This window comes from Rhipicephalus microplus, chromosome 1 (assembly GCF_043290135.1).
Source record: "Rhipicephalus microplus isolate Deutch F79 chromosome 1, USDA_Rmic, whole genome shotgun sequence".
Lineage (NCBI taxonomy): Eukaryota > Metazoa > Arthropoda > Arachnida > Ixodida > Ixodidae > Rhipicephalus > Rhipicephalus microplus.
The window spans coordinates 98208168-98218013 of record NC_134700.1 but is presented as its reverse complement, the minus strand read 5'-3'; the positions used below and the strand labels follow the sequence as shown (position 1 = coordinate 98218013).

The following is a 9846-nucleotide window of genomic DNA, read 5'->3' as shown; positions in this document are numbered from 1 at the left end:
ACGTGCACGCGGCGATTCCCATTAGCAGCCATTGGCATGTACATTGAACACTATCCGACAAGAAAGGGTTGCTACGTTATACTCGCTGGGCGTAACCTCCTTGGTTTAAAAAAAATGGCAGAATATCCACGGAGTGAATGATGGAGAGGGGGGCGAAGCATTCGTCCGTCCATGCGTCCGTCTGTTTGACCGTCCATGCGTCTGTTCGTGCGCCCGTCCCTGTGTTCGTTCATGCATCCGCCCCTGCATCCGTTCATGCGTCCATCCATGCATCTGTCTGTGTGTCCGTTCGTCCTTCCATTCAACACTCCAAGTCCCACCATCTCGCATCTTTTTATTATATATTCCCCATATAGAAGCACCGCCATTCAGTGGACATTCCAAGGACTAAACGAGAGGTGGCACACGCACACTTTCTTACGACTTGCGCTTGGGGTCTACTTCCCACCTTCAACCACCTTGAGTTCATGGTATATACTAGTTCACTCTATTCATGGCACTGCGGCCCAATGCTCGCTAAACCTTTCCAAAACCAAGGAGGTTACGCCCAGCGAGTATAACGTGGCAACCTTTTCCTGTCAGATAGTGCTCAATGTACATGCCAATGGCTGCTAATGGGAAATGAGAGACAGGAGAATTCGGCTTTTACTTTCTGACAGTTTGCGCTTCGTATCTACTTCTCACCTTTAACCACCTCGAGTTCATGGTATGGACTAGTTCATTGTATTCATGGCCCTGCGGCTCCTGCATGGCCCAAGCGGGAATGCAAAGCGTGCTTCAACGACCTGCGTGACGCCGTCGTTCGGCTGGTCCCTTCACTGCAGAACGGCTGCTATAGCATTACAATACCTTGAAGATGCGCTGACACCACTGCCTAGTTTTTCATATAGTTTTTCATATATGAAGGTCACAGCACAGGCAAAAGACGCACGCCTTTGGGAAGCTGTACTCGCTGTATTCGAGTCAGTGTTCTTGATAGTTCATATGCTGATATGTGTATGATTATAGATTGTTCGTGTTGATGATCGGTAGTGTTTTAGGAAGAGGATTGATTTACGCAATCAGTAAAATTCGCCTGTAAGTCAAGTTATTCCCACAGTTCCTGGTTTTCCCTCTTTCAACGTGAGCGGAAATATAGTATGAAGCGACCGACATGAATACATGTCGGTCGCTTGGTGTAAGAATATATAAAGAAGTTGATAATTTGGGGTGCTGTCTACCATGTTATTTTGCGATGGTGACACATGCCTCTTCCAGTACATGGAAGTGGATATGCATGCTTGTTTGCGCCGCCCACCTTATATAATATGCAGCAGATGAAACACGAGCCTTTTCATTATATGAGCCAATGAATTCTGAGTTGATCGCTTTCTGAGAGCCTGAGGTTTTGAAATCGATTACTCGCCAAGCCCACTGTGCTTCTTTGTAACAGAAACCTTATGTGGAACCAGCGGCAAGATTATAACGCCTTCCCCTTAAAGGCGCTTACGCGAGAGTTGGTAATCGCCTTGAAAATGGATTGGTTGCAATCTTGCCGTTCTACATCAGCAACAAATGGTTGTATCACTCGCCGTGAGATGACGCTAAAAGAGAGTGTGGGTGCTCTAGCTACCCACTTTAACGCACTGCCAGCAGCCGCCAGAGCGCGCAGGCCACGCGCGCAGGTCACAAGACCGCCGTGGTGGTCTAGTGGCTAAGGTACTCGGCTGCTGACCCGCAGGTCGCGGGGTCAAATTCCGGCTGCGGCGGCTGCATTTCCGATGGAGGCGGAAATGTTGTAGACCAGTGTACTAAGATTGGGGTGCACGTTAAAGAACCCCAGGTGATCCGAATAGACCGATCCCACAGGCCAGTTTCGCGACGCCACCGCTGCCGCGGCAGCCGCGGTGCATGCCGGTACTTGTAGTTGTCCGGGCGCACCAGCCAGCCGAAGTGCCTGAGCGTTCCCTTTTCGATAGATTTTTCGGTCGTGTGGAGCCGTCTTACGATGGGAGGATTTACGTGCTGTGTTCCTGGATGCTACAACAGCACAAGGGATAAAGGCTTGGGTTTCTACGTCTTTCCTAAAGAGCAAAAGCTTCGGGAGACGTGGATTCAGCGTATCAACAGGGCTGGACGGGGTGGCAGGTAAGACATCTTATTAAATGTATAGTGCCGCTTTGAAACTAAATAAGCGTATTGCGGTGTTTTTTTTATGTGAATGTTTAATCATGAAGCTTAGCATACCAAAGAATATGATCTTTGCTCACTCTGCCTGCGTATACTCTTACCGGATAGCTCAGCCGCGGTTCGCGGTTGTGCATGCCTGTCATTTTTTAGCGCATCTTCCTTATTCTAGCGTTTTTTGTTACCGCTGCGTACTAATATTATTATTATTACGAGTTGTAGTGCTGAGGTCTTTTAGTTTTCCATGTTGCGCAAGTGCAGCACCGCGTACGCGGCTTGCGTTTTTTTTTTTTTTTTACAACGCAAGTGGCAAGCATGCAGGCATAAGGGGAAGGCAAGCTCATTGACGAGGCTCTCCTAATAGCTCTACCGTACATCGAGACCTTACTTTTTAGAAACGACGTAACGTACTTCACGGCACGCTTGCAACAACTTACCCAGAACTCGTTGTGCCAAACGGCGATTAGCTTTCGCGGATCACCCTCGATGCAAACGGTGCCTCTGTAATCTCGTCCTTTCCGTAAAATAGTTATCTGGTGCATGCACGCGGCCGATTTCGCTGCACCTATGCGGATGAGTGGCACAAACAGCTGTATAATTTACCTGTGTGTGGCGTTGTCGAGTGAGGCTGAAAACTAAAATTACATTTGTCATTTGCCCTTGACTGATATGGAACTTTTTGTACGTTAATCAAGAGAAAGTGATACTGTTGTCTTGCAGTGGTAGCATGCAGACTGGACATTTAAAAGGAACCTGAAAACGCAGTAGGTGATGTTCAGTGTCATATGAAATAATGCTGGAACTTTTTGTGCTCAGGTTCTCCAAGTTTACGCCTACCACGGGACACCGAGTATGCGGTGCCCACTTCGAAGGAGGAAAAAAGACTTACATGAACAGAGTGCCCACAATCTTCCCGCTGAGACCGCAAAAGGTGGAAAGGAGGCGACCACTCATAAGGACACAGGTAATTTGAGCGCAAACAATGCAGAGAAATAGCATTACGTTGTTGCATATGCACCACTGAATTTTTTTGTTATGGTTTAATGCAGGCAATGGCTACTTAAGGGTTGCGCTACTGCGTAAAAAAAGCAATGATGCCGAGTAAACTTAAACTCGTGTGAAGGTATAAAATGCAGTATTGGAAATCTCACCTGCAGCTGCACAGTGTGTTGTAAAAATCACTGAAACACATGGCTTTCTTTTTTCATTTTCCACTGACAGCCGGAACTTCCCAACAGTCCAACTGTGGCACCCCAGCACGACACAGAAGTCTCAGGCTCTGCCATCACTAGTAGCAGCAGCGACAGTGAAGACACCGCACAGCAAAGCACTCTACTCATGGACCATGCCTACAGCAGCCAAGAGTCAAGCTATGACCAGCTTGCCAAGAAAGTTGCTTGCCAAAATAATATAATAACTGAGCTAGCAGAAAAGGCTGAAGCTGCTTACGCGCATGTTGAAGAGCTCAACCGCCAGCTAAAACGCTCTCAACAGGACCACGCTGAAGCAAAAAAGCTATGTGACCGCCTTCAGCAGAAGAATAGGTGCTTGCGGCTTGAGCTATCCTGTATGCAGAAGAAAGTCAAGAGGTGCAAGGCTGAAGCTACACAAAAGATTGACATCACGTATGAAGCCCTAGGTATCGTAATTAAACTGAATAAAAGATACAAGATGAAGGTAGTACAGGCTTACGCGCCTACATCCAGCCATGATGACGCTTCAGTTGAAAGCTTCTATGAAGACGTGGAATCGGCAATGAGTAAGGTAAAAACACAGTATACTATAGTGATGGGCGACTTTAATGCAAAGGTAGGGAAGAAGCAGGCTGGAGACCAGGCAGTAGGAGATTATGGCATCGGTACTAGAAACGCCAGAGGAGAGCTACTAGTAGAATTCGCAGAACGCAATAATTTACGGATTTTGAATACCTTCTACCGAAAACGAGAAAACCGCAAGTGGACATGGAGGAGCCCTAATGGCGAAAACAAGAACGAAATAGACTTTATAATGAGTGCACACCCTGGAATCGTGCAGGATGTGGAAGTGATTGGCAAGGTACGATGCAGTGACCATAGAATGGTACGGTCTCGAATTCGCCTAGACTTGAAGAAGGAACGACAGAAACTGATACGCAAGAAGCCAATCAATCAGCTAGCACTGAGAGGGAAAGTACAGGAATTCAGAGTGTCACTGCAGAACAGGTACTCGGCTCTTAGTGAGGAAACCAACCTTAGCGTAGACACAATGAATGATAATCTGACGAGTATCATTATGGAGTGTGCAGTGGAAGTTGGAGGCAGGGTAGTTAGACAGGACACTGGCAAGCTTTCCCAGGAAACGAAGAACCTAATTAAGAAGCGACAAATCATGAAAGTGTCAAGTACAACAGACAAAATAGAACTGGCAGAGCTTTCGAAGTTGATTATTAGACGTAAAGTATGCGATGTCAGAAGGTATAACATGGAGAGAATTGAACACGCTCTGAAAAACGGAGGAAGTGTCAAAGCATTGAATAGGAAACTTGGGATAGGCAAAAGTCGGATGTATGCACTAAGGGACAAAGAAGGCAAAATAACTACCAATATGGATAGGATAGTTAAGATAGCGGAGGAGTTTTACAGGGATCTGTACAGTAGCCGAGACAACCACGACCTTAATACTATAAGAACTAGCAGTAACCCAGATTACACCCCACCAGTAATGATAGAAGAAGTCAGAAAAGCTTTGGAGAGCATGCAAAGGGGCAAAGCTGCTGGTGAGGATCAGGTAACATCAGATCTGCTGAAAGATGGAGGACAGATTGTGTTGGAAAAACTAGCCACCCTGTTTACGAGGTGTCTCCTGACGGGAAGAGTACCAGAGTCTTGGAAGAACGCTAACATCATCTTACTACATAAGAAAGGAGATGACAAGGACTTGAAGAATTACAGGCCAATCAGCTTGCTCTCTGTAGTATACAAGCTATTTACAAAGGTAATTGCTAACAGAGTAAAGAAAACATTAGAATTCAATCAACCAAAGGAACAAGCAGGATTTCGAACAGGCTACTCAACAATTGACCACATTCATACTATCAATCAGGTAATAGAGAAATGCTCAGAGTATAACCAACCACTATACATAGCCTTCATAGATTACGAGAAGGCGTTTGATTCAGTAGAAATATCAGCCGTCATGCAAACACTGCGGAATCAGGGCGTAGATGAAGTATATATAAACATTCTGAAAGAAATCTACAGGGGATCAACTGCTACCATAGTGCTTCATAGAGAAAGCAACAGAATACCAATCAAGAAGGGTGTAAGGCAGGGGGACACAATTTCCCCAATGCTATTTACCGCGTGCTTACAGGAGGTTTTCAGAAGCCTAGAATGGGAACAGTTAGGGATAAGAGTCAATGGAGAATACCTTAGTAACCTGCGCTTCGCCGATGACATTGCATTGCTGAGTAACTCGGGGGACGAATTGCAACTCATGATTACGGAGTTAGACAAGGAGAGCAGAAAAGTGGGTCTTAAAATTAATCTGCAGAAAACGAAAGTAATGTACAACAACCTCGGCAAAGAGCAGCGCTTCGAGATAGGTAATGGTGCACTTGAAGGTGTAAAAGACTATGTCTACTTAGGGCAGGTAATAACCGCAGAGCCGAACCACGAGATTGAAGTAACTAGAAGAATAAGAATGGGGTGGAGCACATTCGGCAAGCACTCTCAAGTTATGACAGGTAGATTGCCACTATCCCTCAAGAGGAAGGTATATAACAGCTGTATCTTGCCGGTACTTAGCTACGGAGCAGAAACCTGGAGACTTACAAAGAGGGTTCAGCTTAAATTGAGGACGACGCAGCGAGCAATGGAAAGAAAAATGGTAGGTGTAACCTTAAGAGACAAGAAGAGAGCAGAGTGGATTAGGGAACAAACGGGGGTTAAGGATATCATAGCTGAAATCAAGAAGAAGAAATGGACATGGGCAGGGCATGTAGCGCGTAGACAGGATAACCGCTGGTCATTAAGGGTAACTGACTGGATTCCCAGAGAAGGGAAGCGGGTTAGGGGGAGACAGAAGGTTAGGTGGGCAGATGAGATTAAGAAGTTTGCGGGTATAAATTGGAAGCAGCAAGCACAGGACCGGGTTAACTGGCGGAACATGGGAGAGGCCTTTGTCCTGCAGTGGACGTAGTCAGGCTGATGATGATGATGATGAAGCCCTTGTAGAAGATGAAAAGAAGCTGCGGTACTACACTGGCTTTACATCCAGAAAGTCCTTCGACAGTTTTTGGTCCCTACTTGAACCAGATGCGAAAAAGCTGCGGTTCTGGCAGATGAAGGAAACGGAGAACGAGGACCGGAACTTCATCCTGCCTTTGAAGACACAGCTCGTGCTCGTCCTGATGAGGCTACGGCTGGGCCTTGACGGCCTTGACCTTGCGTACAGGTACGCTGCCAACGTTGAAGTGTTTTTTTTTTGCATCAGTACTCATTTTTGCCTTTGCATAAGGTCCAAGTGGAGTGACTAATGAAACTCTGTTACCATGCCAATACATTTACGCGGGCATACTGTGTATAATGTTATTTATGAATATGCTGTGAGGGAAACAAGCATAACCCAATCAGCCCGAAAGGGGCCATGAAGACAAAATACGAGTTTGCTTTATTCAAAAGATTTGGTATTTTGTAATACCCTTAGTGCTTGTCCGGGAGCAAACGAACTTTCATTCACTGAGAAATTCAAGTTTAAGCCAAATTTCAGTGTTCCTGCCGAGCGTAGCTGGTTTTGTTAGTTACTTTGTGCATAGGGGGAATGCAGCATGCTGTGTATTCGTACGTTCCTCAAAATATCAGCAATGGTATGCAGCACTTTTTCACTTATCGTTTATAATGAAAATGACTGGAAGTAACAAGGTGCTTACACAAAAGGAATTCAGTACCGTTTAAGCATCTTCTGCAATGACATCTTCATTGCAACCGTAGGTTCTTTTGTTTGTGCTGCAGAAAATTACTGATGCGCATTTTTTGCAAATTTGTTTTTCGTACAGGTTTGGCGTTTCTACGTCAACCGTTTCGAGGATCTGGGTAACATGGCTGGATTTTTTGGACAACAGGCTTCGCCAGGTATGTCAGCACCAGTTATCTTTTTTTATTGCCTTTTGTTTGTGGTCTCTGTGATGGCCGCGACAAATTGCAAAATTTATGGGAAGAGAGAAAGGGGACTGGATGGAATTTTAGGTATAAAAGGCCAACTGTACACTGATCAGTCGCGTAGCCAGGGTTCTATTTCAAGGGGTGTTTGTCAGCCTTCCCCTCATGGCCAGATATATTAGCCCCCACTACTGCCTTTCTGTCTGTCAAGATACCTGCTAAGAACGTACAGGTAATTTAATTCCCCGAAGCATGCTTTTTTAAGCTTACTGCAAGATTGCTCAGCTTGAACACCTTGTGTTTGCATTCTAAGATGGATCGATTGAATTAAAGTAAATTTCAGTAAAACTACTCGTTAGGCAGTTGGTGCACGCTTGTAAAACCCAGAGCGCAAAAATACAACACAGGCGAAGCACAATGGGACAAGCACTCACTCTCAGCTAAAAATTATTGGAAGCAACGTCACATGTCACCTCACCTTAAATGTACTCATTTCACATTTTTTATTCTGCGGGTTGCTACATGGCTCAGTGCCCGCGGCGTTGTGCTGCCCAAGGATGCGGGTTCGATTCTCGGCCGTGGCTTCCGCTTTTCTTACGCAGGCAAAAAGCGAAAATGCTCGCATGTTCGAGATTAAGGTGCTCGGTAAAGGTTCCCATCTGATCAAATTAAACTGAAGCCCTCCACTACAGTGCACCTTATAACTTATGTAGTGCCTGTGCATTATAACTCAATAAATCAATCGATGAACCTTCTGGGTCTTACAGCACATGCCCAATGCAGTAAATGATTTTATTTATATGTAACGATGCTTCCAAAAAAAGTTTTGTTGAGAGAATGCTTATCCCAGCATGCTTCTCGTGTGCCCGTGTGTTTTTTGCTAATTTTTAGAGCATTTGTAGATTCATTTGACAGTGTTACAAGCTGTGATGACTCATCTTGCGGTCTCTACTGCAGAGCAGTGCCAGTACTTGTGGCAAAAATCAAAGGTGGAGAAGGTGACTTTTTAAATCGTACATTAAGAGCAATGGGGAGATTCATGTGCATTGAGAATGCAGTCTTAGATCCTTCGCATAGATCCACCACTCTAAGACCACTCCCCCCGCCCGTTCCTAAGCCACTGATGATATTAATGTAAAAAATATGAAAACCCACTTTTCCTTCTTTTTTTCAGGTCCCAACTTGGATGCCTCCCCACCTGTGCGACAAGTACAGGCCACAAGCTTTCACTGACAAGGGCTACACCACTGTTGACGGCATCCTCGACTGCACCGAAATTTTCATCGAAACCCCCTCGTCATTCCGTGTACAGAGTGAGACCTATTCCTCGTACAAAAAGCACAATACTGCAAAAGGGTTAGTTGTGTGCAGCTCGAACGGCTTTGTTATGTTCGTGTCCGATCTTTCTCCTGGGAGGCTGTCTGACAAGGCCCTAACAAAGGCTTCCGGTGTGTTGGAAAAGTTCTCACCAGGGCGAAGTTTGATGGCTGATAGGGGGTTCACCATCGAAGAAGAGTGCAAGGAACTTTCACTGCACTTGAACATTCCGCCATTCATGGAAGGACGGCCTCAACTGTCTGAAGCAGATGAAACTGAGACAAGGCTTATTGCCAGTGTGCGCATACATGTGGAAAAGGTCATTCGGAGGATAAAGACCTACATAATACTCTCACAGGTGTTTCCAAACAGCATGTCTGGACAACTGAACAAGGTGTGGCATGTTTGCGCACGCTTGACAAACTTTGTGGGTGAGCCATTGCTGTGAGCAGATGTGAGTGAAGTCTGCATGTCTGCTGATAGGCTGCGCCAGTTCGCTTGCACTACATTTGACTACTTTTTTGGCCATGCAACACAGCCAGAAATGGGAAGGATATAGGCCATTGTGCCTGTTCTAGGAACTGCTCACCGTCTCTCCAAGCTTTTTTATTCACCTTAGCCCAAAACAAGGAACAACCCAATCCCTTCAGGAGGGCACGTACGAAGAGCCGTATCCTTCCCGTGCACATTCAAGCATCACAAGAAATGTCCCTGCCTAGGTTTTGTATTCAGTTTATTTGCTTTGTTTACTTGGTCATTCCCTTATTCTCTAAATTTCTTGAGAACTACGTTTACTTGCACGAAAAGATGTGTTGTCTGCATTGACCCCCCTTTTCTTTTTTGTTGTCATAACACATTGCTACCTGTACTGTCATGAACGTGCATTATGCAATAGCCATACTCTCTTCATCTCTGTCACCATTTCAAACAGCGGCACGTTTTGATGCTTTCCATTAAAATCGAAGTGAACCCATGCCTGGCGGTGTCAATGAATAGGTACATACATTTATTTCGATAGGGTAAACGCTCGTGATCGTGGCCATAGCTGCCCATTGAGAAGCATACTTGTATGGGCTATCACCATATTGTCCCCTTGTGTCCAGCCATCCAGTCTGCTGTGGTTTAACATAAACATGAAAGGTTAATTAACAGGCTGACGTAGCCTTTTAATGCGTGACAGCATTCATTGATAAACTGAAGGTATGTTGAGTGTATCATTTCCTGC

At 45.4% G+C, this 9846-nt stretch overlaps 1 protein-coding gene across 1 annotated transcript; it reads left to right on the top strand.

The window, feature by feature from the left end:
* The first annotated feature begins 2816 nt into the window (after positions 1-2816).
* On the top strand, positions 2817-9594 carry LOC119178011 (uncharacterized). Its single transcript, XM_075866698.1, has 5 exons — positions 2817-3130; positions 3388-4209; positions 6350-6600; positions 7202-7277; positions 8479-9594. The coding sequence occupies exons 1-5, from the start codon at positions 2960-2962 to the stop codon at positions 9067-9069; spliced, it is 1911 nt and encodes a 636-aa protein (XP_075722813.1). The 5' UTR covers positions 2817-2959; the 3' UTR covers positions 9070-9594.
* Positions 9595-9846: the final 252 nt, after the last annotated feature.

Coding starts and splice junctions, on each gene's coding strand:
- LOC119178011 (XM_075866698.1), top strand. CDS start 2,960: ATGCTGGAACTTTTTGTGCTCAGGTTCTCCAAGTTTACGCCTACCACG. Junction 3,131..3,387: donor GACCACTCATAAGGACACAG/GTAATTTGAGCG, acceptor TTCCACTGACAG/CCGGAACTTCCCAACAGTCC. Junction 4,210..6,349: donor GAATCGTGCAGGATGTGGAA/GTGATTGGCAAG, acceptor GGACGTAGTCAG/GCTGATGATGATGATGATGA.